Source organism: Cuculus canorus, chromosome 4, assembly GCF_017976375.1.
Source record: "Cuculus canorus isolate bCucCan1 chromosome 4, bCucCan1.pri, whole genome shotgun sequence".
Taxonomy (NCBI): domain Eukaryota; kingdom Metazoa; phylum Chordata; class Aves; order Cuculiformes; family Cuculidae; genus Cuculus; species Cuculus canorus.
In genome coordinates this window covers 48,351,884-48,379,694 of record NC_071404.1, presented here as the reverse complement: position 1 = coordinate 48,379,694, position 27,811 = coordinate 48,351,884, and the positions used below count along the sequence as shown (strand labels likewise).

The 27,811-nt window shown below is 44.9% G+C and overlaps 3 protein-coding genes across 8 annotated transcripts; 2 read left to right on the top strand and 1 right to left on the bottom strand.

Moving 5' to 3' along the window:
* On the bottom strand, positions 1–24,725 carry LOC104065246 (probable E3 ubiquitin-protein ligase HERC4). Of its 6 annotated transcripts, none has more exons than XM_054064327.1 (23): positions 24,308–24,414; positions 21,959–22,091; positions 21,219–21,295; positions 20,428–20,652; positions 19,570–19,661; positions 18,883–19,013; positions 17,949–18,097; positions 17,569–17,645; positions 17,252–17,346; positions 16,000–16,059; positions 15,369–15,471; positions 15,019–15,202; positions 14,510–14,688; positions 12,876–12,974; positions 11,192–11,296; positions 10,994–11,116; positions 7,481–7,618; positions 5,721–5,890; positions 4,025–4,091; positions 3,747–3,820; positions 2,533–2,716; positions 2,069–2,168; positions 3–1,391 (listed from the first exon to the last, which is right to left on the bottom strand). In XM_054064327.1, the coding sequence occupies exons 1-23, from the start codon at positions 24,363–24,365 to the stop codon at positions 1,177–1,179; spliced, it is 2,838 nt and encodes a 945-aa protein (XP_053920302.1). In that variant the 5' UTR covers positions 24,366–24,414; the 3' UTR covers positions 3–1,176. The 6 variants fall into 6 exon arrangements, with proteins under 6 accessions (XP_053920301.1, XP_053920299.1, XP_053920300.1 ...); XM_054064328.1 differs by having other exon boundaries at positions 5–1,391; positions 5,721–5,887; XM_054064326.1 differs by lacking the exon at positions 24,308–24,414 and adding an exon at positions 24,701–24,725 and having other exon boundaries at positions 1–1,391; positions 10,994–11,296.
* Positions 7,879–8,515, top strand: PYURF (PIGY upstream open reading frame). The gene is made up of 2 exons (XM_054064330.1): positions 7,879–8,066; positions 8,374–8,515. The coding sequence occupies exons 1-2, from the start codon at positions 7,915–7,917 to the stop codon at positions 8,513–8,515; spliced, it is 294 nt and encodes a 97-aa protein (XP_053920305.1). The 5' UTR covers positions 7,879–7,914.
* Positions 8,545–9,368, top strand: PIGY (phosphatidylinositol glycan anchor biosynthesis class Y). Its single transcript, XM_009567434.2, has one exon. The coding sequence runs from the start codon at positions 8,545–8,547 to the stop codon at positions 8,773–8,775; it is 231 nt and encodes a 76-aa protein (XP_009565729.1). The 3' UTR covers positions 8,776–9,368.
* Positions 24,726–27,811: the final 3,086 nt, after the last annotated feature.

The following is a 27,811-nucleotide window of genomic DNA, read 5'->3' as shown; positions in this document are numbered from 1 at the left end:
GCTTGTGATACCCAACACAAAGTCAAGACAGAATGGGAGGTAAAAAGTTTTACATTAACCTAAAATATATTCTGAACCAACAGTGAAAGACCTTGACTTGTTCAGCCTACGCAATGCATCTATTTGAAATACACATCAGCCTTTGACTCCTCTTGTGAATGGCTTCCCCATACCGATGAGGACAGAAAACACAGATAGGCATGCATAGGCAGCTACATAATGAAGGAAGAACACAACTAGAGATATGGAAATTTAATCTATCATCATTTAATTTAGCACAGTAAAATTCTATATACGTCTATGTTCACTGGCAATTTAATACACCAAAGTAGAGAGACGAAGACTGCTGACAAATCATGATTATTGCCTCTCTCTTTTTACACAAAGCAAAATATACAGAAAAATACACATCTGCCTTTACATCCTGCCTGGCAGCCCCACAAGCCTCCTGTCCAGAGTTCCAAACAGAAAGCTGTTCTGCAAGCCTAAAATTATGTTTTATTTAATTGCCAAACATCCTTAGAAGATAGAAAGATGACAAATATCACAGTGTTATCACACTAAATAATGAGACCATTAATGCTCTACAAATATGGCTTTTGAGAAAGTCTAGGAGTGATCAAATCCTCATTTTAAGAACTTTTGTCAGATAAGTCAAAGACTGTACTCAGGTGAGCATAGAATGTTCCTTCAGTTCAGAGTTTGCAAGAACGTGTTTTCTTAGCATTAGTTGCTCCCCAAAAGAATCCTTAATTAATAGTTTGCCCTAACTTCCTTGTGCAACAACTGCTTAGCATATACTGGCTGTATGTTTGGTAATGTACAAATCACAGAATCCCTGCTGCTGGAAGCTCACCAACTAAACAAGACTAACACAGCACAGACAGGATGCACCTATCTGTAAGTACACTTGGTTATCAGCTTGCTTCTTGGAAGCATGTTAAATAGGATTCCTCTTTCCTAACTTTATAATCTGACAACCAGGCAACTGGTCTCAGCTCATTTTTAAAACCAATATAAAATCTCAGTGAATACAGACACTCAAGTATTCATAAAGTGCAGTAAAAATAAGGCAGGGTAGAAGCCAGTAAACTGGAATTATTAATAGGAAAACATGGCAAGTGAAACAAAGACTCATTTTCTTATTTGTGCTTTGAAGTTGCTTCTGACCAAGAGTCAGCGCAAGCCAAAATTTTCATTATGCTCTATGGCATACAGCAACTTTTTCTTGAGTATTCTTTTACTGCTGTATCTGGGGAGGAACAAAATACGGCTGCAGGTATTGGCAAAAGGATAGGCTTCATCTGGATTTTCTGTTTCAGCATCTGCAATTAAAATCTGAAAATACTCCAGTCCAAAGCCAGGGATTCGATCAGATCCTGACAAAAAAGCTGAATGAAAAAGAAAAAAAAATGTTAGCAAATTAAAAAAAATAAACAAGATAATGTTATCAGAGGATGGAAAATCATGAGGGAAAATTTGCATAAAAATATGGCTACTTCCATAAGTTAGGTATTCTGCATTGTTGATTTTGTACTGAATATAATAAAGTCTCTTTCTGATTTGTAATTATAATGGCTCTTTTACTTTTATTTTCTTATATAGACTTTGTGGATGAGAAAGGCCACGCTGGGTTTGATCTTCTACAGTTAAAAAGGATGAGAATAGCTTCTGTGTTCCTTTGAGAAACCTAAACTGCTTACATCGGCACAGTTTGCTCACACAAGTTGAAGCTTCTGACCAACAACTGATAACCACAAAAGTAGGTTATTAGGGTTAACTTGATAAAGTTACTGGATAAAGCAATGTTAAAGGATAAAGTAATTGCAAGATTCCAGGTTGTCAGATGCACTTGGGCAAGCCTCAAGAGATGTGAGAAGGGTCAGAACTGTGTCTGTACAATACTTGGTGTCACTCTTTTGTAACTTTTACAAGAAAATGTGGTGGTGGGAAAACATGTCGAAAAGCAGTTTTAAACTACAGTATTATTCACGTGCAAGCATCTAAAATGTAAGTTGTAGGGGGAGAGAAAAGGACTATGAAAAGTTTAAAATGCCTGATACTTTACCAAGAAACATCTTCTTTTTTTCTTCTGGGAGCTTGTGAAACACCGTCCAAAAATTCCTGATGGTTTGATCTAACTTCGTATACTGTCTGTACACCACGTTCTGCCGAAGAGATAGCAATAAAACTAGCCATTTCCCTATTCCATTTTTTATTTAAAGCAACAACAGTCTATCCAATAAAGTCTATAACCCTGCTCATAGATATTCAAATCCTCAACCTCTGGAATCTGCCTGTACGTTTATTTTTCAAAGATTCATGTGACAGTCCTTGAGCTATGACTTGATTTTTATTCTCCCTTATTCTCGTACCTGATGTAGATTAGAAACAGACACAAATCAAGAAAAGAGAAAGGCTCTTGAGCTTCTGGTTTTCTGTTCATGACCTCTGCACTCAACAAAAGAACAGGCCAGGGGGAGCCTATGCTCAGCACGTATAGCAGAAGAACACTGTTCTTGTATCCAGTACCTTTTCCAGCATGTGCCAGTCAATTTCTGTGTGTCCCTGAAGAACCGTCTGGAACTCCACGGGGAGAAACATCTTCCACTTCCTAGCTGGACAGCCTCTTAAAAACCCTTGCATAAAGTCCTCAAATGGCTTCCGTACAGATTCATTGAACACATAATTCACATACAAGTCAACAAATTCCTCCCTGCAAAGATATTTTGAATCAAACAAGGAATGCAATAGGTGCTTTTCTAAAAGGAGAATTATAAAGAACTTTATTCTTAATTCCTTTATTCCATGTGACTTGCTCTGCTGTAAAGACTCAGTCTGTACTGACAGCAGCCATAATGGCCAATTATTTCTTCACTGAATAAGATGGGAAGATCATCACAAATAAAAGGGAATGCTGGTCAACATGGATTCATTTTGATAATACTCTTCGTACTTCATGTGAACTTTCCAATGAAATCCTATCAGATACTTCAGTATTAAGACGGAACGTAGCAGACCCTAATAGCGTGAGTTCAGCAAAACTCACACTTAATGCATAAGAATTATACTGAAATCAATTTGCACAGCTGTTAATCAGTACAGTTTTGCTCTTCTCTCTGTTTGTGATGCAGATTTGTGCTTGTACAATCAACTCAATATAAATGCTTCACACTTCAAGCTCCATAAACAACCTTTTTGTGCATCCCTATGGGACATCAGATCATCTGCATAACTCAGGTCACAGAACTCCTCTCTGTCCTCTGTGCTGAGGCTAATATTGACACAATAACTTATTGAATTGACACAATACCTTATTGATTGTTCTTCCTCTGTTACATACAAGATACATCCAAAATACGTAACTTATCAGGAAACATTTTGCTCATAAAAAAAACCCCCACCTTATAGAGGTAGACCTATAGCTGGATTTCCCAGCCAAGTTGTCTGTATTTCCCTGAAAATATTGCTCATAGGTATTTTATACATTTGTTAGGAATCTCCCTGGCACCCCTGTATATGCAGATGCCAGGATGTCCAAGGATACTCTTTGTGTCAACTGCTTGTACAAACTGCCAGTATCTGGCATACATGCAGCACATAGAGCAAGAACCAAAAGCATACAACCTGTTGGACCAAGACTCGTGGCACAATGCTCATCTTCAATAATTTCTACGAGTATACAGGCATAGATACGATATTTATACACTAATAATAATACAACAGGATAAAAAATGAAAACCAACCTGTTATTCTTAGTGACAGGAATGTTGGCACCATTTTTTTTAAGTTCAACTATGGTACCTTCTTCTTCCATTATCTGCAAAAATAAATGAAAACATTGGATGCTATAGCTATATACAACAGATATCTATGTGCTACATCTATCATTCTTTCTTTCTGCATGCCCTGGCATGATATTCTTACTAGTTGGAGTTTACAGACAAGTTTTGTCACTTGCACTAGGACATTGTCTTGTCTGACTACACACATGGCATGTCTGAATGGCACAATAACGTCTTACCGTGAAATTCATGTCCAGGCTCTCAAGGATATGATCACATTCTTCATCCAAAATTCCCCGAAGATTCCTTTCAAAAAACAAAGTGGAAAAAAGAGAGAAGAAATGTGATCACTGAATGCACTTTCAAGTTCCACTGAAAATCACACTTGGACAAGCAGCATTTAACTGCATATACATACAGAACACATATACTCACACAGAACTTGCACATATGGCCCTAAACTTATCTACTCACATGCGTGCTGCCGCTGCAATGAGCTGAGGGCAAATGCCTTCATCACAAAGGATTCCAGGCAAGTCCATCCCCATGCCTTGTGAGGATAACTTTACACAAAGTTCAGAGGCAACCGGGCTAGGACCATAGCCGTGTTCTTCCAAACATTATCTAGTGAGGAATTAACTGTGGACCAGTGGAATGATCTGGGAGAACTGCTTTGGGGTGCAGCACCTCTCAAAGTATTGTAGGCAACCTGACGTTTCAGGCCACTGAAAGCTTTTTTGCACCTCAACAGTCACTGTCTCCAGGGAAGGAGTTCTCACTTTCTCTGCTGTTTCTAACAATTCCATGGAATGCTGGGCTTCCAGGGCCTAGAAGCTCTGTGCTGGCAGAACCTCTCCCAGCTATATCTGCCAGTAATCTCCCTTCCCAGGATGTGGAAACCCTGCATGCAGGTTCTCAGATTTGGCACATCTGCAGCATATAGTAATACTGTGCTCATGCACAACATCATTGTGGAAACTGGTGATTAGTAAATCAGAAAAGAACCCCAGCATTAGTAATGGGGTGCTTAGTTCTTCCAAATCCAAACTATAGCTCAAGGTGTTGTACTAGTACGAGCTGCTACGTAGAACGCAGTGTCTGTACTAATGCCTAATCTAATCATAGAAATCAATGAACAGAAAAGTCCTCATTTTGTGATATTTAAAGAATAAAACAATGAAGGCTGCTGAAGACCAATATGTGTCCAGCACTTCAGGAGCCAAAGAAGATGGGAGGTCAAGATAACCCCTATTTCAAACCTTATATGGAAATTTTAAAGGGGGCCAGATGCCAATGAAATAGAGTAGGGGGCTGCTTTGCAGACCTCAGACTCAATAAAGGACTGTGGGGAGCATGCGTGAGGGGGAGCACACCTATTATAATTAGTATTGGGAAATGTGATTAATATGCATGATTTTTGTGAGAAATATAATAGACATGTATAGATTCAGCGTATAAAAAACCTGCTACTTGTAGTCGCCAGCATATATCATAGGAGGATCGATCTCCCCATATATCCAGTGCTTCTTAAGACCCCACTTGGTGTTAAGAAGTTTCTTTTCCCAATTTCAGTGACAAAGGTAGTTTTGAACTATATATTCACTATGTGGACTTAAGCTCATGTGGAGCAGAAACCTGACCCCTTCTGAACCATGGGACTTGGCTTTTTATTCTGGCGATGCCAGCTTCTCTTTAAGAACGACATCCACACTCTGGCCCAAGGCCAGCTTGAAAGTCTGTGGCTTTTAGCAAGTCCACAAGGGCAACCACAGGTGCCAGCAGTACCGCACAGGGTGCCGGGCATCCCTAAGCCCGGTGACCAGCCTTGGCCACAGCTCCCAGCAGTACCGCACAGGGTGCTGGGCATCCCCAAGCCCGGTGACCAGCCTCAGCCACAGCTCCCCAGCCAGTCCCAGGGCCGTTCTCAGCTCATACCGGCCTGCAGCAGGAAACAGCTCCTCCAGGTCTTCCAAGGTGGGTGCCAGCCCCAGCAGCTTCTTGTAGAGAGCCCTGGGGAAGGGGAAGGGCACAACGCAGCCGTTGTACAGCGCCATCCCGCACAGAGTCCCCATGTGGGAGAATATGTCCTTGTCCCCTGGCACCTGCTGAGAAACAAACACGTGAGAAAGAGCCCTGACAGCCTGTCCCGGCAGCAGGGTGTGTCCCCCCCACCCGATACAAGCAGTTAGTATTACAAAAAGTGGAATATTTTGATTTAAGCTAAAGTAGAGTTAAGTCCCTCTAAGTAATTGTGTTCTTTGAAAGTCAGACAGACTTGTCCCTCTGATAGCAAGTTTTTTTTCAAATGGTGTTTTCCCAGTAAAAGAAGAAATTATCTATTTTAAGTTGCTATCCTATTATATATTTGAATATTATGTATAGATTTTGTGATTTTAGAACTAAAATGTAGGATTAGCTTGAATAATAACTTCTAGCTAGCCTGTGCCTGGATATTTATGCTTAAGTAAGGACTTGTAGTAAGGCTGCAGTTAAAAAGAATGGGAAAGAATGGAAAAGAATGTGACTGTATCTAATTAAGCCAGATAACAGGGATGAGGGCAATAAGAGGGAGAAGAACCAACTAAGACTGGATGCAACCTTGAAGAGGAGCACAAGGAGTCTAAGAGCACATGCAAGAAGGGGAATTGAAAAGTTCAGCTGTGAGGAAGACCTACAGCCTTCATCTAGAGACCCCCAAAGAAGACCCTCAGAGGGTTGAGCACGTGCACTAAGGGGAGGAAACTTATGTAAATAAATTCCAAGAATTGATTATAACAGACACACCTATTCCAGGAAAAAAAATGAATATGTGTGGTTTTCGGAATCAATATGTATATTAAACCAGTATAAAAATCATGTACCCAGCCTCAATAATTGCACACACATTAGGTGCGGCTATTCCCTATGTACCTGGTACCGCATTAAAGGATACCTCCTTAATAATCAAATTGGCATTGATTATTGAGTTTGCCTTTTCAAGCACCACCAGACACTGCTCACTCTTTGAAAATTATAACGTCTTGTGTGCAGTGTGATCTGTGCTGAAGAGATGTGTCTTCTGTGACCAGCTCTGTTTGCAGCCTTTCATAGCTTAAATCCAAGGTCAAGCAGAGCTGGGTCCAAAGCTCCAAATTAGCAAGAGCTTTGACTTGCAAAGTTTCATGATAACATTAAAATTAGTTCTTGGAAAGTGACGGAATATGGCTAAAGTTCCCAGGAAAATTTATCCATGTGCATATAAATAGGAAACACATCCTGTCCCAGCTCTTGTCTCGCTGCACAATTGATGGGGATCGCTCCCTCGCCTTGCCCAGGGCTGATAAAGGACATTCGCTGAAATTCCAAAACTGAGTCTTAGAGAGTTGATCTGCTGGCATTTTTGGTAGCAGCGTTGCTCTCAAAGGCAAGGTCAACAAAGACCTGGTTCCAAAGCTCCAAATCAGCAAGAGTTTTGACTGTTGTGAAGCTCATAATAACATTAAAATTAATCCTTGGGAAATGATAGAAGATGGTTAAGATTTCTGGGAAAATGTATCCATATGCATATAAGTAGGAAACGCATTCTGTCCCAGCTCTGGCCTCACTGCACGACTGATGGGGGTCGCTCCCTCGCGTTGCCCAGGGCTGATGAAGACCCCTCGCTTTCTGGACCCCCAACCGAGGCCCACCAAGCTGATCTGCCGGCGCTCAGGTACCTGGCTGGGGAACCATGCCAGCTCGGCGTGGCGGTGGAACACCCCGCTGCTGGGCTGGCACAGGGTCCTGGCGGCGATGCTGAAGAGTTCCCGGGACGGCCCGCCATCGTCCACTCCCGCCTCGCCCACGAAACACACCTGCGAGCACAAAGACACCCATAGCACTGAGGACACCGGCGAAAGGCGAGCGGAACCGCTGTGCGCGCTCCTCGGCGCGGCCCGCGCCGGCTTGGCAGGAGCACCGGAAGCGCCGGGGAAATCCCATGCTGCGGGGTGGGGGTCGGGACGTACCGGAAGTGGGAGGGGGTATGTTGAGAGGGGTCACCGTGAGCGGCTGCAGGTAATTTGTAGGGCGGGAGCACCGGAAGTGGGGGGGTGCTGCAGGGGTAGCGGAAGTGGTGGTGCTACGGGGGCACCGGAAGCGGGGGGTGGTCATGCTGCGGGTTGGCCGGTGCCGGGCGGCGGCTGCGCTGCGGCGGGCGGCGAGCGGCGGCGGGAGGCAAGAGCAGGATTCAGCGCGGCCGCAGGCGCCGGAGCCGTCGCTGCTGCGCTTCCTGGTGTGCCCGCTCTCTAAGCGGCCACTGAGGTGAGGGGCGGGGGCCGGGCGGCGGGAGGCGCTGCCAAAGCGCGAAGCAAGGGCATTGACGCCCACTTTTCGTTTCCTCTCCCCCACCCGACTTCACCGTGAGGGTGGTGAGGCTCTGGCACAGGTTGCCCAGCGAAGTTGTGGGTACCCCACCCCTGGAGGTATTCAAGGCCAGGGTGGATGGGACCTCGGGCAGCCTGGTCTGGTGGGAGGTGTCCCTGCCCATGGCAGGGGTGTTGAAACTGGGTGGGCTTTGTGGTGCCTTCCAACCCAATCCATTCTGTGAATCTATGACTTGCTTGGACAGGTATGAAGAAGCTACCAACGAACTCATTAACGAGGAGCTGGGCATCGCGTACCCCATCATCGATGGCATCCCGCATATGATCCCTGAGGCTGCCAGGGCGACTCGGAAGGAGCCTCCAGCTGAGCACTCGCAGCAGCCCTGAGGACGTGCCTGGCGCGGTAGAAGGGCCCGATGGCCGGGGGCGGGGTGCTCCCCTCCCTGCCCACACTGACTGTACTCATTCCCCTCCTGTCCCTAGCAGGCTTGTTTTACTCAGCCAGTGTAGATGAAAACTTCCCACATGGCTGCACCAGCACAAGCAGCCTCTGCTTCTACAGTCTCCTCCTTCCTGTTACAATACCGGTTTACGTGTTCTTCCATCTATGGACCTGGATGGGGATTAAGCTTTTTAGGCACAACTAAGTGCAGTGCCCACTAATGTTAACTCCTGGGCTTCTCTAAAGCAACACGGTTCATTTAATATCAGGTGTTGCAGTTGATATGAGGGAGTTCCCCTCAGGCACTGGTGGCTGTCATCATTTTTCTGGCGGTATCTAGAACTGTGTGAAGTCCTCTGCAGCAGCCTGTACTTAATTACTGCTAAGGCAGGTAAAGAGGAGGAGTAACAAAGCACTAATTACTTCTAGTGTATCCTTTCAAGAGCGTTGTGCGTTTGTAGTGGCACTGATGAAAATTCTCTTGGTGGTGATTGTTTTTATGAGGAATAACTATACCCTGACTGAAATAACTGCTCTTAAATAAGGAATGACAACATGTGGAGATATGAATCTCTCTTTGAATTACGAGCTTTGGGTTTGTTTTCAACCAATGGGTGTATTGAAATGTATTTGTCTCCCTGTCAGAAGAATGTGAAATAAATTAGGCCGATATTTAATAACAAAACTTGACTTAAATTAAGACATTTGCTTGGATAATACCCATGAAGTCATTTACTTGGATAATCCAGTGACTGCTAGAAATAACAACCCTGCAGAAAAGATGTAGTTGTACATTTGGGGGTTTTGTTAAAGTGGCCTCAAATATATTCCAGTATCTTGTTAGGAGGTGTATGTCCCTGTACTGTTTGCTAAATGTGTCGGAGTGCTCAAGTTTAAAGATGACCCAGCATGGCTATTATTCAAGAGGTTAGAGGAAAAATAACTCCAGCTGAATCCAGGATTTGGTAGCCAGGTCGGCAGCTACAAATGTTGTTCAACGATGCAGAGTATCTTTCTCCTTAGTGCTATCCCCTCCTCAGTAGAGGGGGAACAGAAGGTACTTCTGCGAAATGCCTGAACCTGCACTGTCTTCATTTACTGCAATGCTAGAGAATGGAGTTACAGACCACTCAGTCAGTTGTAAAAAAACTGTGCTCTCAGTACTGTCTGCCAAAATGTCTTAACGGGACAGCTATGAAGGGGGCGAGTTACTGCTACGATAATCTATTACAAGGGTTTCTTTTATGTTTTATGTACTTACATGTGCAGCACAGACACATGCATGTCCTTTACCTGGTCAAAAATTCAGAGATGCAGCACCAAGTTGTAAACACTGCAGAGCTCGATGTCTCTTGGTAGAACGCTTATAATGCGGTCAAATTGATCAGGCTGCTGCTGGGCAAATGCTGCTGTGATACAAGTAGGAAAGGCAGTGCCTGCAGAAGGTGTATTTGAAGGCTGACTCTTAGCTAAGTGCAGCTGTTTGTCAGGGCTTCTTGTACAATGAGTGGAGAGAGACTATATTTAGAGGACAGTACAGATCACGAGCCTTATTGCCTCTGTAAATAAATGCCTCCTTCAGCTGATGTAATGAGGAAGAGGAAGGAAAGGTAGCTCTAAGAGCCATCTGTAAATCTTCTAAGTGTATAGGAAGGAGAGGCTCTGACAGCTCTGGCTGGCAAGAAGGCTCCCTTGCTATATATCAGAGTTGGGTAACAGGGCGCTAGGTTTGTTAGTTCCTGCTGCCAGACTCTGATTGCCTTTGTGTTAGTGTCTCTCTGTGCTAAGCTTCGCTCTGGAAAAGTGCGCTGTTCCTACGTCAGTCATCTAATGGCTTCTGCAGGGCAGGGCTAGCGTTGCAATACCTGAAGAAAATACAGCTGCCAGAACCTTTGGGTTTGTGTGGAAACCACAGACTAAAACCACACAGAGACAGCAGCACTGTAATTTTTTCATCTCTCTTTCTTGCACTATCCTTCTTTTCCCCTCAGGCAATATCTCCATGAGAGAAATGGCTTTTGTGCCTGTCGCTTGCTGGCCTCTAATGCTGGCTCCCCAGCCACCAGGATTTTCATGTACAGCAAACAAGCCTAGAGCCTTGAAAGTCAATCTAGCAACAATAGTAATGGACTTTGCCAATTACCAGTTTCCTGAGCAATCCTGTTACGTTACCCCAAACCAACCTCGCAGTAACTAGCGCTGGCACTTGCATTTAACTTATGCTAACAAAGCTTGATGTCTACCTGGAATACAAGTGTAAGATACTGCCCTCTACATACACCATAGAACATGCTTTGTAATAATTTGATGAGTAGTTTCTTTATATGCTTAGTGAATACTGAAACCTTTCTGCCAATACTTCAGTAATGCTGAAAAACAAACAACGCTTCAGAGCTAACAAATAATACAATTTAGTATCTTACCTTTAAGACCATCCTGAATTGCTGGGTTGTTGCGCCATTTAAATTGTTCCATATGTCTTCCAGAAGACACTGTCTTCTGACTTGAAAAATCCAGCATTGCCGGTCCATCGGTATTAAGAGTATCTGAAGATTGAAGTAACAGTCTGTTAGCAGTGTGTTTATCGCTTCTAAATTGTAAAAAAAATTGGCCATACTTACATCACTAGAAGGGCTGGACAGAGAATTCCGTTCTAGATAAAGAACGTTGGCCTTGTCTTGCATGTTAAAGATACATGGATATTTGGTCAGCTTCCATAGGGCTGTCTGAAATGACAAGAAAGAAGGAAAAAGATGTGTTGATTTTCTTTTGTAAAATCAAGAGTTCAGGGTTACATGTGCAGACTGAACTGCTAGTCTTCTACTCTGGCAAACTCCTATATCTCTGAAACATGCTCTTGTTGCATACATGGAGACTACACCAACACAGGTACACTTTCCAAAAGCTGCTTCTGAACATTTCTGTGAGTGGGAAGCCCTGACAGAGAGGTATCTGATCTGTCTGTGCAGGCAGACACTCGTGTTCCAGTGCCCCAAGGACAAAACTGAGAGATAGTATTTTAATAGCATCTTCCATAATTCAGGTAAACCAAAACATATAGTGAAAATGTCCTGGATACTCAGATTATAGTACCTTGTTGTTAATGACCGCTTGGTTTAATATCTGTAATTTCAAAAGTAGGTATCAGTATACAAAATAATCTTAATTCAAAATGTTACACTTCTAGTAAGATGAGACAACAACTACACAAAGAGAGTTGGGGTATACTGATACCTACTTTTGAAATTGGGGTTGCTTCAGCCTGGAGAAGAGGAGGCTCTGGGGAGACCTTATAGCAGCCTTCCGGTACCTGAAGGGGGCTACAGGAAAGCTGAGAAGGGGCTTTTTACAAGGGCATGGAGTGATACGATGAGGAGGAATGGCTTTAAATTGGAAGGGGGATTTAGATTAGACATTGGGAAGAAATTCTTCACAATGAGGGTGGTGAGGCACTGGCACAGGTTGCCCAGGGAAGTTGTTCAAGGCCAGGTTGGATGGGGCCTTGAGCAGCCTGGGCTGGTGGGAAGGGGTAGGAACCGAGTCATCTTTAAGGTCCCTTCCAACCCAAACCATTCTATGATTCTGCGATAATGTCCTGTTTGGCTTCTGATCCTATACTGTTTCTCAAACCTTCTCCTCTATTCTAGTTAACTGGTACAAAATTGCTATATTAGCAAATGAAAGCTTAAGAAGGAATTTGGTAATCGCCCTGCAAATTCCAGCCAAGTTGCCAGAAAACTGCATTTTTTTGCCTAAGGAAGCCCCTACTATCTGTTTTCTATTTTGTGCTGCTCCTGTGAAACTGATGATATTTGGCAGCTAATTTTCACTCTTTCGTGTTATCAAGAAATGAACTATTTCAAAGATTATTTTTTATTACCACATTTTTGGGTTTGGTTTTTTTTTCAGATGTAGGTGAATTGAAATGCTCCATATGGTTTCTACATAAAAGTTTAAAGAGACCTTACAGTATTTCTCTGATTTAAACATCGTAAAATCCAGAGCAACAAGAAGTATAGCAACCATCATGGTGCAATTCAACACCGATCACCAGTTCAGAGCAAACAGAGCCGCTTAAGATGCTGGAGGGCAGCTTGGACTCTCAGAACCAGGGGCTCATCTCAGGAAAGGCACTATTGTAGCTGCTAAGATACCGGGGTGATAAATGGCTTGCACTGTTTAGAACAGCTGGAGGACTAGGGAACATACATTGTCTTTGAGATGTACTGAGTGTAGAATTGACTTCATTTAAATAAAACAGGGAAAAAAACGTGTTTTGCACTGCAAAACAGATTTCATACTTACTTCTTTTGCATTAAATACCCAACACAAGCCGATAATCTCTTTCACTTGAGGCACAAAGAAGTTGTTTTCTTGTACTCTGAAACCAGTTCTGGAGTTGACCTGCGTTCATACATGCAATAGGATAAGGGGAGTCAGCAGATCTAGTGAGCTATGCGTCTACGTGGCAGGACAGAACTAAGGAGTAACAAGGCTCTGCAGAAAGGGCCCTGAGACCCCCTGCACAGAAGTGGAAGAATAGAAACACTACAGACAGCACAGCATGCAACGGAAGTCTCAGAAAGTCATGTATAAACTAGCATGAAAGCAATTTTCATTACGATGAAGACCCATTACAGCAGTCCATCAGGAAGGGTGTGTTGCACTTTGAGTGCCTTTTGTGTTGCAGGACAATCTGAAGTTCCCTGTTCGTGTTCATACTTATTGCCTGGCAAAGATATGATTTTGAGGGGATGGTGAACATGTAGAGCTCCAAATGTTGTAACCAGAATTAGGTCTGTTGCACTTTTGAGGTTTTTTATCTGGATAAATACAGATTCAAGGGTCTAAACTTCAAGGCCCAAATGTGCGTTCCTGGCCAAAAGGATATTCAATTCCAAACAAAATTTAATGACTCTCGTTAATTCATACTAAGTGCATGCTTGAGCTCTTGTCTTTTCTAAACTTTGAACACCTTGGCAGGAGAAAGGATGGTTGTCAAGAATACAGTTACTACTCCACTTTTTCCCCTTGTTCTTATGCAGCTAGAGGTTTTCTAATTCTATTGTCTTAGAAAATTTCTCAGGTAATAGACTCTCAAAGCACCACACCCTTACTGTGACAGCCACAATGTGTTGGGCAGGTGGGTTGTCTTCTAAATGCTGTGAGCAGGTACTGGTGTGAGGGCAAGGGGAATGGGTATGTAGTGGACACCACGTCCATAGCTCTATATTCCTTAATGCATTCACTCCTCAAACCACTGAAAACATCCCTGCCCTCTGTCAGAGGCCATAACATGCTTCAGCACCTGTAGCGTACTGGAGCACCTCCCATACAAGGACAGGCTGAAAGAGTTGGGGTTGTTCAGCCTGGAGAAGAGAAAGCTCTGAGCAGACCTTATAGTGACTTTCCAGCACCTGAAGGGGCTACAAGAAAGCTGGAGAGGGACTTCTTATAAAGGCATGGAGTGATAGGACTAGGGGCAATGGCTATAAACTGGAGAGGGGCAGATTTAAACTAGACATAAGGAGGAAATTCTTCAGAATGAGGGCAGTGAGGCTCTGGCACAGGTTGCCCAGGGAAGCTATGGATGCCCCCTCCCTGGAAGTGTTCAAAGCTGGGTTGGGTTGCGCCTCGAGCAGCCTGGTCTGGTGGGAGGTGTCTCTGCCCATAGCAGGGGGGTTGGAACTGGATGAGCTTTAAGGTCCCAAACCATTCTGTGATTCTATGATTTCAGCCAGGCACAATTCAAGAGCAGGATTCCTTCAAGGCTATGCTGGTGCACAGCCAAAGAGATTCCTGAAGCAATGTCAAATGACAAGACCCCATGTTCCATTGTAAGAAGGAAACTCAAGAGAATTTAACAACTAAAAAGGGTTAAAATACTCTTAACTTGTACTGATAGGTCCTATCTAATCAGGATCCAAACACTTTCTCACCCGGTGAAGAATTTGCAGTATTTGCAGAGCGTCTGTTTCATGTGGGTGCAGTTCGAAGGGATCTCTTTGACAACTACAGACTTCCATGATAAATTGAGACAGGTTTTTCTGGGAAACCCTCTGATATAGAATGACCAGCTCCGTGAAAAAGGATGTTTCTAGATTTGACCACAGGCATTCTGCGAAGAAAACAGCTAGTGAAGTATCCATCACAGGTAATGTGCAAATAACTGCAATTTCTGGATGAAACTGCATTTTCTCCTTTTATCAAGTGAACTAAATACATTTAAAAAATGCTTAATTTTGCACTACAAAATTCAGTAAATCTCAGACTGAGATTTTTTTTTTATTTTGTCTTTCTGGGTAGTGCCTATGTTTCTACTTCTACCAAAAGCATTTCTTCTAGACTGAACGCTGGAACAAATTGCATTGGTGACACTAACTCATGCTCTGCATCCAAAAATGACCAAGCGTTCAAATCATTCAGTTCTATCATCAGAAAACTCTACCAAGAGTCTGCAGGTCCTTTGGCTGGAGCTTCATGATGGCTTGTGCTAGCAGCCTGAGAGAACGGTAAGAGCTGTTATCATCTCCCTGCAGAAGAACAGGCAAGATCAAGTAGACTCTGAAATTTTCAGGTGAGATGGGAGAGGAAGACAGTGATGGCAGTAACTTCTCAATCTCCTTTTGCACCTTCAGAGGGAAAAAAAAAAAAAAAAAGAGACAAAGGTTAAAAGTACAATTATGTTTTGCCAAAATCAGCTATGAATGATGGTTGGCATGAAGTTCCGAAGTTTCACTCACAAATCCAGAGCTCCTCAGTATTGGTGTAGTGAGAATCCTTACATCAAGTCCTTACCTCCTGGAAGACTTGTGGCTTCTTGCTGATCTTCTCATAAAAACGTTGCACTTCTGACATGTTTACACCCGAGACTTCTTTGGAAGTTTTGAAATGTTTGTCTCTATCGTGAAGGAAAAAAAGAACACTAAATTATGTGAGAAGCTGTTTTCATTACTGGCTGAATACTGAAGCATCCTATCAGAGGACACTTGGAAAGTTCAGTCCTGATTCCAGTTGGTATAATTTCATCTGTTCTAAGAAGATATTCTTGCTGTGGTGACCTGATTTATCTTCTGTCTTTCCTGTCTGGTGTAGTTGTGCACTGTATTCCACCCTAAAACTTGCACTTCAATGCTGAGAGGAGCTATCAAGGATCCTTTGAAAGCTGCAGTATTGCCTAAAGGGATTATCATCATCTGTCAAATGTCACTATGGGATAATCTGCTAGAATGTGAGCTTCTATAGCAATTTTTATAGGACAGGGGGGATAAAAAATTAAATTTCAGCTTGGGATTTGAAAAATACAGACTTGCTTCTTGCACATTCAGATACAACCAATCTTCTCTACATATATGGCTTAAAATAACACTTTGTGGTCAGTTTATAGATAGCCAGTACATTCTGTTACATGTAAGTCAGTACACGCTACCTTTTCTCCAAGAAGCTTCCATTGATGCAAGCCTCAGATGAAAAGATCAGCCTGATATTCCTGATAATAAAAAACAAAGTCAATGCTTTCAACATAAGTAGCAGCTGCAGGTTTTTAATTCTGAAAGAACAAAACCCATGTGTACGAGTGCATCTGTACCTGACCGCATAAAACTTTTCTTAGCAACACTTTATTGAGCGCCTTGCAGAAGACGTATTCAAGGAGCTGGTGATCTTTGGCAAGCCACCTCTGCTCTCCTGGGCCTGGTAAGAGAACCTGCTTGAGCACCCCATGCCAGCCTGTGCTGCAGGCTGGTGGGTGTTATGATGGAGATATCTTCTCCTGACACATGTTGTTTCGGGATGTTATCTGGTTTTGTTTGTTATACAAAATAAAAGGCACTGTGGCATGGGAGGGAGGAGGAGTCCCTCCATTGATGGGATCTTTGTAGCACATTAAGGGAAAATCCATCAGGATATCTATTTGCTGCTGCACAAAGCTGGGTTCCCAGCATCTGAAGGGACATTAGATTTACTCACTACCTGTATTCTTGGTTCTAATCTTATTAAAGCAGCTGTTTTATCAAGCAGTTTGCTGTCAGGCCCTTCCTGTTGAGGTCTGGAAAGAACCTTCCTTCTTTCTCACTCTCAACGACCACTTTCCATATGATCCAGATTGTACTAAAAGTGGGCAGGGAAACATTTAGATCCAAATTAATCAAGATTTTTAAGTTCTCAACATCAGCAGCTGGAGTCAGACTTGCCCAAAGAAAATAACCTCCCATGTAAGATCTGAAAAAAGACCTGCATAATTCTCAGCCATAAGTGTAAGGCTTCCCACAGTATTATACGCTTACTGAGACATTAGGAAGAAATTCTTCACAATGAGGGTGGTGAGGCACTGGCACAGGTTGCCCACAGAAGTTGTGGATGCATCCCTGGAGGTGTTCAAGGCCAGATTGGATGGGGCACTGATTTAATTTGTTGGGTCTTCATCAACTTAACAACTGTTCTATGCAAGCAGAAGACAGGCTTCTGAAGCCAGGCAGTACATCTGCCCTGGTACTGCCAAAGGGCTGTTATTTATCAACATATCTTTTTTCCTGTGCAAAAACTAAGTAAGAAGTGCTGGTACAAGACTCTGTCTCAGCTAAATTCTTGAACATCAGCTCCTACAACAGTCTCCAAAGAAAAATAATTTTTAGATAAAGTCATGTATCGGAAAAAAAAAAACCAAGCCTTTTTTTACTTACTTTTTTACCTTCTCCCAGTGTTGGGAACTGGAATTAGAAATCCATGCATTCACATCTTCAACCTTCAGTGTGGCAATACCATTCAAATTGGAAATCTGTGTGAAATGCATGCAAATGGTGGCACGATTACAGGTCTAGCGGATCAGATTCTTTTTTTCAAGCCAATCATTACAAGGAAATTTCAGCCTAAGTATGAACAAATTAGTGGTCATCCAGCATGAACTTGGAGCAATAAAAGCAGGATGGAAAATCCAAATGTTTCTAGCAGTAATGTGAACAATGGTAAAACTAGAAGCCATGATCAAATATGCACATACCTTTTGCTTCTTGCGAAGGACAATACTTCGGTTTCCTACTGCCATAATTTCAATCGCCTTCCGTGATGTGTTTTTTTCTACAAAAGAATAAAAAGATTTTCAAAGGAACATTTAAAAAGACAGCCTTTATATTCAGATAGTTCAGTGCACAGATGTGAACAGGAAAAAAAACCCCTCAGATAGTAGCTGTCTGTCTAGAAGTTGATTCTATGTGGCCATTACCTATGATGGTAAATCAAGCAGCAAATGGAATTATCCATTCAAGAATGTGTTGGGATGACCAAGCAAGCATGAGACATAATGTTAGCATGAAATCAAGAAAGCAAACATCTCCCCAGAAGAACGGAATGCAGATTGTACACATTTTCAATGGTCATTACCCCAATAGGATTTTCCAGTATTGACTGTTGACTTGATGGGAAGTGGTATCAACTGATTAGGCTTTCTCTCATCTCCCAGCTTTTCTTCTTCACCAGAACCAAATGAATAGACTTTGTCCAACAAAGGGACATAGACCAGGGTGTGCTGTCTGTTCCGAAAAATGAAAATGGTCACAATAAAGTAATGCCACTGGGCTAGTCAGAATGAAATGTATAGATCTGCTTTCAGAGTGAATAGCTAGGGCTTTTTTTTAAAAGTCCTGCCAGTCCAGCTAAAGAATTCCTTTAACCAAAGTCTTACGTCCCTCCCTCGCATAAACATTTAGCAGTAAAGAAAGATATGGACTCAAAATTTCCTATACAATGCTGTAATGTTTGCGATTTACCCTGCTTCCACATACCAAGATTAAGTTATGCCTTGCTAGCTTCATGCCCTTCCTCTTTTAAAAGCACAACTTTTGTGCTGCTGAGCCTTATACAAAGCCCAGGAAAGTTGAGAGGAGACTTTTTCTGGCTCAGTTCTAGAGAAACAGGAAGAAATTGGACAATTAGCACCACTCTTTGGATCTTTCTAAGGACCCCCAGTTTGTCAAAGTGGATGGGAAGTTGGTGGCTTTCCCAATGCAGGCTTTAGACAGTCTTTTGCGTTTTGGAACACAGCACACCCTTCATTTCTTAAAAGATTAAAAAAAACAAGGGCTTCTGGTGTGGGTTTTTTTTTGCAGTCCTCCCTCTGCTCTGCACCAGCTGAGGGTTCTGCTTTCACTGGGGCTTTGGCAGGAGGGTGCCTTACTCTTGAAGAGCGGACAATATTCTGCAGTGCTGACCTACTGGGTCAGGGATTTTAATATCTTGGTGACCCCCTACCCTGTTGTTCTTCAGTGATTCCCCCAAGACCTTGACCTTAAAAGGAGTGTTATTGGTATTTTCCTACCTGCCACAGGCAACCTGCGAAACTCTTGCTCCCCACAGTTCGGCCACCACACGAGGCAAGAGTTCATTCCGTGTAGAGTTGTGACCAAGCTGGCCAGCCCCTCCTGCTCCAAAGGTGCACACCAACCCTTCCTGGAAGATGAAGCAGCAAACACCAGGATTACTGCACTATTAATGGCATTCAAATGGTCACCACCGAGACCAAGAGCCAGTAAGACACAGTATGTTGTGTGGGACCTGATTCAAAACATCCCTGATTCAAACCCAGGTACAGTTCACTTCGCATCAAGCCTAATCTTACATTGTCTAATGTCCAAATGATTTAAACTCTGTTGTTTAAGAGTTTTACTTTATATGAGCAAACTGTAGTGAATTAGTTATTGTTCACATTTTTCAAAGTTCCCATATGCTACAAAAACATAATATTTTCCAAAATACTGAGAGTTGAACTGCATCACTTTGCCCCAGGATTCCCATTTACCATCTTCCTGCAAATGTTTCCATGCAGGTGATGGGAATCTGAGAAAAGACCAGTTTTCCCAATAGGTTAGTTAGCATCCCTTGTGGATCGTCTTCACACTTGGATGGAAATAGGTTTTGCCATCCCCGTGTTTCTGTCAGGCTTTTAGCAGTGTATCTTTCCTCCCACGGCGAGGCCTAGGATGCTGGGTTTCCATTTCAGACTCACTTTGGAGAGGACTGCAGTATGATCTGCCCCACATGAGATAAAGACAGTCTTCCAGTGCTCTAAAGCTCCAATGTATGATGGGCAGTCCCTGTCTGGAAAGAAGATAGCACTGCTAAGGTGAGTACTATGGGATCTCACACAAAGGAAGATCTAGAAAACAGAGGGGTTTAGCACTTTTCAGTTCTCTCTTACAGCAATTTGTGTATTTACAACTTGGCTTTGAGTTGTTTTCTACCTTCCAGTATAACACATTCTTTCTCATAGTTTTCTGGCTTTTTCATAGTATTTTCTTTCTGTTTACATTCACTCTGAAACAAAACACAGCACTTTCACATCTGCTTGCCAAAAGGTACTTGGCTTCAAAGTATTTGGCTTTCAAGAGTGTGGGTTCATTCAGATCCTGCTGACTTCAGGTTCTGTCTAGCTAAGGGCAACTCTGCTCTAGCCTTCTGGGTTTGAAGATAATGGGTGGTTTTAATTCTTCTCTCACCTTGTGTTTACAGAGAATTAAAGAAGGCAAAGAGGTATGAAATAATTTTCTTTTATGCGAGACTGCCTGGAGAGAGAATGGGAGTGGAAGGGGACCTCTGAGACATATGGTTTGATGAGGCCACACTATCCCATTGGTCACATTAAATGATCAGCAGTTCTCTGTAGAAATACAACCTCTAAATTTCTTGTGTCTGCATTCCTTTCCTGGTCAGGATACAATAGCTTGGAAACAAAGAACTTATCCATATACACCTGTCCACTACTGCTTCTAAGGGGCTTGACAGTCCAGAGCCACTCCAGTGTCTGCAGTAAGCTCACTGACCAAGAAAACATCTTCCTACTGCTTTTCTCTTTGTCTTTCCTTACCTACTGTGTCTCCGAGTCCCAGCTGTCCAAAATCGTTCTTTCCCCAGGAGTACACAGCTCCAGAGAGTGACACGGTGACACTGTGACCTCCCCCGGCAGCAATTTGAGCAAGTGAGATGCCCTTTAGTCTTTTCACCAGCCGTGGCTGCGGGATGAGTATGGTGGTTTGGCACCCCACTCCAAGCTGTCCATAGGTGTTGTGGCCCCAAGCGAAGAGCTCACCTCCTTCATGCATGGAACAAAACAAAACAATTCAGCCTCACTGGTTCTCTTGAGTTTTTGTACTTCAGGAGTGGGAGTGAAAATCAGTGCTGTTTTTAGGGACCTAGCTCCAAGCTGAGACTATCATCTGTAGCCGAATCTCCCTGTTTGTTTCTGGCCCCTTAGGGGCAGTCCCATGCTGCCTGTGTGACTCAGCACAGCAAGAATAAGGCAAGGTGTTTACACATCTAAAGCCACACTTGTAAGAAGGTCCCAACCAGAGAAGTGCTCAAACTTAAAAATGATCAGTTCTGGTTACTGCAGAATGGAGCGGCCACGTCTGCCCTCCACAATACACCTTTGCAGAGGGTTAGTGCTTAGGAACTGGAGAGAGACAGAGCTGCAGGTCCCAGGGTGTTGGGAGGAAAAGGCAGTACTGATAACCAGTGCACTTTGTGTCCTCCACCCACCACTCGTAACTCTCTAGTGGTGTCACAAGCTACTGAAGGAGTTCAAACAGTCCCTTCTGAGAGCAAGCCTGCCATATCGTGACTTCCATTTAGAGGGAGAGTGTGCTTGAAAGAGGCTACCTCTGGATAGTGCCATGGCGTGCTGGTCTCCACATGCTATTTGAACAATATCTTGGTTTCCCAGTTCTTTCACCAGCCTACAAAAATAAGGGAAAAAAAACCCCAAATAAAAATAGGTAGATGCTGTGCCATGAGACAAAGTAAAGGAAGAAGTGCCTCTACTCACCAAGTGCTAGCATGTTTAGCAGAAATTAAGTGGAAAAATACAGGTCACCATAGCTAATTCATCCTGCTCTTATGCTAGCCTACTGCAGCTACACAAACTGATTTGATTGTGGTTTGCACCACGGGAAGAGCAAGAGAACTGGACTCAGCCCTGGGCAAGTTAACAGAAAATCCCACAGCAAACTGCTGTGCTATTTTTAGATGATGGTTACCCTCACAGCTTAATCAGAAGGTGCAAAGGTTCAGGTGTGCTTGGATCTTCCACCTGCCGCTTTCCCAAGCCACATGTGGTTTGCAAGTCATCCGCATGACTCTGGCATATGATATTAAGTTTGGGAGAAACCCATCTCATGTACATCTCAAGCAGCTCAGATCTTGATATTATCCTCAAAATCAATGCAATTCTTGCTGAGTAACAAAAGAAAATAAAGTTTTGGGTACTAGGAATGAATGTGTTCCAGTTCCTTCTCTACAACAGGAACACACCTCAGTCTCTTAGATGTTACCTTTAGGAAAAGTGTGCTGCCTTCTCTGACCATTATCATCCGTACCTCCGCCCCGTGAAAGCTTCTTACCTCATCTCAGAGTAGTCAGAAGAAGCTGTAGCCCAGTGTTCAGAAAGCTCCCCATTAGGAGAGAGAATGAGCCTATGTGTTTCATCGTGGTTTGAACACTGCACCTTCTCATTCCTCTGTGACTGCGTGTGCTCTGCAGAACAAATACAAACAGGCACAACAATCACACAAGGGCAGTGGGCATCTGAACCATCTCGGCCCCCTCCCCAAGATCTGTGTGAGCTGCTGCTTTCACTAAGAGCTTCTGCTCCTCAGAAAGAACTGGTACAAATGCATGGCTTATTTTCTCAGGCCCTTGGGGTTTCAGTGTCCTACCCGCAGCTTGGTTTCATGCCAGACAACTCTCCTGGATAGCACTAAAAGGCATTTCTCGCCTCCTCAAGCCTGGGAGCCACCAGTTCCCAAGCCAGTAGGGAAACATCAGCAGAAGCAAACTCTTTATTTTTGCACAGCTAAGGACAGTGTCCCAGGGAGATAAAGCACTTCCTGAGGTATCTGACTGTCCCAAATTTGTTACAGCCTTGTGGGTGGGATGAAGTCAGATGTTTTACGAAACACTAAACAAGCAATGACAGGAAATTCATACTTTGCCTATTACAGCAGAAGGAAGCCCCTTGTCTGCAGCTGATCATAGAACCATAGACTGCTTTAGGTTGGAAGGGACCTTAAACATCACCTAGTTCCACCTCCCACCAGATCAGGCTGCTCAAGGCCCCATCAAACCTGGCCATGAACATCTCCAGGGATGGGGCAGCTACAGCTTTCCTGGGCAACCTGTGCCAGTGCCTCACCGCCCTCATATTGAAGAATTTCTTTCTAATGTCTAGCCTAAGTCCTGTCCCTCCAATTTAAAGCCATTTCTCCTCGTCCTATCACTACATGCCCTTGTAAAGTCCCTCCTCAGCTTTCCTATAGCCCCTTCAGGTACTAGAAGGTCGCTATAAAGTCTGCTCAGAGCCTTCTCTTTTCCAGGAGGAACAACCCCAACTCTCTCAGCCTGTCCTCATATGGGAGGTGCTCCAGCCCTCTGATCATCTTTGTAGCCCTCGTCTGGACCCATTCCAACAGTTCCACATCCTTCTTATGTTGAGGATTCCAGAACTGGACACAGTATTCCAGATGAGGTCTCATAAGAGCAGAGTGGAGGGGCAGAATCACCTCCCTTGAACTGCTCACGTGATGGGCGGCAGGTGTTTTCCAGACCCTGAGGCACCAGATCTTCGTAGTGACTCGCATGTGGCTGTACTGCAGTACAAGTGTCTGAGAGCCTGGATGCCCACGCGTGAAAGGCAGTCATCAGCAAAGCCTGATCTACCTAACATCTCGGAAGGAGGAGTGCTGTTGGCAGACTCGTTGTCCACGTTTCTCACACCTCCACACCCTAATCACAACATGAAAGTGCAGAGGAAATTCATGACACTCCTCAGCATTCCTTCCAGACTCTGCTGATTGATGCATGTTTAAGCCCCTCATGCAGTGGCTCTGTCTCCTCAAGAGGCAGTACAGAGGACCATAGTTTGACACAAGCCAGGAGTGTGTGCTTGCAGCCCAGAAAGCAAACCATATCCTGGGCTGCATCAGAAGAAGCGTGGCCAGCGGGTCAAGGGAGGTGATTCTGCCCCTCTACTACTCTCTTGTGACACCTCATCTAGAGTATCACATCCAGTTCTGGAATCCTCAACATAAGAAGGATATGGAGCTGTTGGAACAGGCCCAGAGGAGGGCTACAAAGATGGTCAGAAGGCTGGAGCACCTCCCATAGAGGACAGGCTGAGAGAGTTGGGGTTGTTCAGCCTGGAGAAGAAAAGGCTCTGAGCAGAACTTATAGTGACCTTCCAGTACCTGAAAGGGCTACAAGAAAGCTGGGGAGGGACTGTTTACGAAGTCCTATCACCACAGAACTAGGGGCGATGGGTATAAACTGGAGAGGGGCAGATTTAGACCAGACATAAGGAAGAATTTCTTCACCATGAGGGTGGTGAGGGCTACAGTAAAGCTGGGGAGGGACTTTTTATAAAGGCATAGAATGATAGCATGAATGCCTTTAAACTGGAGGGAGGAGGATTTAGATTAGAGATTATGAAGAAATTCTTCAATATGAGCGCGGTGAGGCTCTGGCACAGGTTGCCCAGGGAAGGTGTGGCTGCCCCATCCCTGGAGGTGTTCAAGGCCAGGTTGGATGGGGCTTTGGGCAGCCTGGGCTGGTGGGAGGTGTCCCTGCCCGTGGCAGGGGGGTGGAACTGGATGGGCTTTAAGGTCTCTTCCAATCCAACCCAGTCAAACCCACCCCATGCCCCTTTGCCGCCCCCCGTTCCGACCCGTCCCCTCTCCCGCCCCGAGGGTCGGTACCTCCCGCGCCCCGGGCGGTGCTGCCCCGTCCGTTCCGCCGCCGGCGCCCCGCAGCCATTCCCGCTCCCAGGCAGCGCCGGGAGAAGCAGCACCGGGAGAAAAAGCACCGGGAGGAGCAGCACCGGGAGAAAAAACGCCACGAACGCCCCGCCCCGGCGGGGAAACGAGAACCGAAACTGGCGCGCTGCGGGCGGCGCCCGGGACGCCCCGCATCCACACTCCGACCCCTGCTCTGGAATCGTGGGAGCTGCCGGGCTTTGAGGAACTCCCGGCTGTCTCCAGGCACCTGGAGGCGGGGCGGGAGCACCAGAAAGTGGGTAGAAAGATGCTGGGGTTTTCCACGTCGAAAAGGCACCTGTTTGCCTTCGTTATTCACCACGCAGAGGGACCCACCTGTGTCCATCCTTTGATAGGTTTCTCTAAGCTCAGCGCCCTCCTCTGCTGCTCCCTGAATCCCATATCAGAGCCTGCACAAATTCAGATGGGCTGCTTGGCTGGGTGAATCATAGAATGGTTTGGGTTGGAAGGGATTTCCAAGCCCATCCAGTTCCACCCCCCTGCCATGGGCAGGGACACCTCCCACCAGATCAGGCTGCCCAAGGCCCCATCCAACCTGGCCTTGAACACCTCCAGGGATGGGGCAGCCACAGCTTCCCTGGGCAACCTGTGCCAGTGCCTCACCATCCTCATGGTGAAGAAATTCCTCCTTATGTCTGGTCTAAATCTGCCTCTCTCCAGTTTATACCCATTGCCCCTAGCCCTATGGTGATAGGACTTTGTAAACAGTCCCTCCCCAGCTTTCTTGTAGCCCCTTCAGGTACTGGAAGGTCACTATAAGGTCTGCTCAGAGTCTTTCCTTCTCGAGGCCGAACAACCTCAGCTCTCTCAGCCTGTCCTCTATGGGAGTTGTTCCAGCCCTCTGATCATCTTTGTAGCCCTCCTCTGGGCCTGTTCCAACAGCTCCATATCCTTCTTATGTTGAGAATTCTTATGTTGAGGATTATGAAGTCAAGCAGGAAGTGAAAAGCCTAGTTTAGAAATAAATACATCCTCTAAAAGCCATCTGATTCCATCCTTGCAGTCTCTCCTATCACCTGCTATATCTCCCCCTGCCTTCAAAGATCCTGGAAGCTTCCCCCCAGAAAGGTCATCCAGTCCACCCTACCCCCTAGACTTTCCAAATGATGTGTGCAGGTCCAGCTTGATGGTGAAATAAGGGATGACCACGTGAATGATGAAATGGATCAAAACACATAAAAGCATTTTCGTTGTCTTCCTAATAGCTTCCACTGATGAATTAAGTTCAATCTGCTTAAGAAACATTAATGCTGCTGAATATCAGAGAGAGTTTTTGGTGGGGCATTCTACAAAAGTCCCAAGAAGCACAGTATCAATCTACAGACTTTTACTGGTGTTGACTGAAACACAGTGGAAAATTAATTACTGAGGCACCAGAAGCATTTAATGTAATTATTTTGAACGGAGCAGCCTATGGCACACCATAGGCCACTGGGGGAGAAGAAAAAAAGGCTAGGGGGGTGCTGCAGGAGCAAAGCAAGGTGAACCTGGGGCACACAGTAATCAACAACCTAGAGAGGAGGAACCCAGCCCATCTTCCAAAGCCACTACACACACTATGAGAACCTTATCTCATTCCACAGGACGCAGGAGTGTTTAGATTAAAAGATACCCGGCAACAGCTGTGAGGCCAAAGCACGAGCTACGAAGAGACACTAGAGGTCCTTCTGCACCAAAGTATGAACTAACACGTCCTCCTTGGGAGGAGAATCTGTGCTCCAAGCAGAGGCAAGGGCACTACACCTCCTGTTTGGCAAAGAAATGAAGAGCTTTGAGGGGAAGAAAGGAAATGCGTTGATGTCCTTCCTCCTTTTAGACCTACATTTTTCCTCTTGCCAAGTGGGCTGCTGACATTGACCTTTCTGGGCTTGCTCTGGTCACCTGCCGCAGTTTCCTTAAACACCCTGTGGTTCTCTGCCCAAGAGGAATCAGAGCTTCTGACAGTCTGACCAAAAGGCATCTGAGGGCCAGTGAGGGAGATGCCTGGCAACTGGCAGGTGACAGAGGAAAGAGGTGAACTGTGCAAACTGGTTTCCATAGCTAGAATCGGATTTGGCAGACACGTCCACCAACACTTGGGCCATTTCACCCCTTTTCGTCACCACTACAGCGACTTAGCCATACTACAAAAAAAAAAAAAAACCACAACCAAATCCACGTGTCAAACAACTTGAGTTTGGTGTAGTGCTTGCCTGTGAGGGCAGCCCTTCTCCTCAGAGAAGAGCAAGGAGCACTTCTAGGGTAAGGGGAATGGGAAAAAGCCAATGAGATGCATGCAGGAAGATGTATGCATGCAGATGCCATGATGTCCCAGGAAGAATGTCTCATGGTGGGTCTCAAGGAAGTGTGTGGTGGAACCCCATTCCCACAGTGTCAACAGCTAAATGGGCATGAGCAGGTTAGTCCTTCCAGAACAGATTTGCAAGCGAGGGTACTTGAGCCCCTCTCATTCGGCCTGAGAGACTCATGGCACCCAGGTCATGCACTGCTCTACATGGGGACATTGGAGGCCACCCAGCAGGGTTCAACCACTGGCAGTGGCAAGTTCCCCACTTTCACAGCAAGGGACACTGACAACCTCCATCCTTTATCACCTCAGAGTGCCAGTGCGCAGGCCCCAGCCATACCAGGGCTGAGCATCACCTCGCCTGGACCATCCCACACAAGATGAAGACATCGCAGGCACAGCCAGGCTGAAGCAGAGTGGAGGAGCACACAGGCAGCTAAGAGCACTCTGTGCTACCTTGTCACCCCATCACCCTCTGCCTTAGGGCTTTAATAGCATCCACAACTTCCCTGGGCAACCCGTGCCAGTGTCTCACCACTCTCATTGTGAAGAAATTCCTCCTTATGTCTAGTCTAAATCTGTCCCTCTCCAGTTTGAAGTCATTCCCCCTAGTCCTATCACTACAAGCCTTTGTAAAAAGTCCCTCCCCAGCTTTCTTGTAGCCCCTTTTAAGTACTAGGAGGTCGCTATAAGGTCTCCTTGGAGCCTTCTCTTCTTCAGGCTGAACAAGCTCAACTCTCTCAGCCTGTCCTTGTATGTGAGGTGCTCCAGCCCTCTGATGATCCTTGTAACCTTTTTCTGGACCCATTCCAACAGCTCCATATCCTTCTTACATTGAGGATTCCAGAACTGGACACAGTACTCCAGGTGAGGTCTCACAAGACAGGAATAGAGGGGCAGAATCACTTCCCTCGACCTGCTGGCCACACTTCTTTTGATGCAGCTCAGGATATGGTTGGCCTTCTGGGCTGAGAGCGCATATTGCTGGCTCATATTGAGCTTCTCATCCACCAGCATCCCCAAGTCCTTCTCCACAGGGCTGCTCTCCATCACATCATCCCCCATCCTGTATTGAAACCATGGAAACCTACACCCTGATCCAGGTGTAGGACCTTGCACTTGTTGAACCTCACAATGTT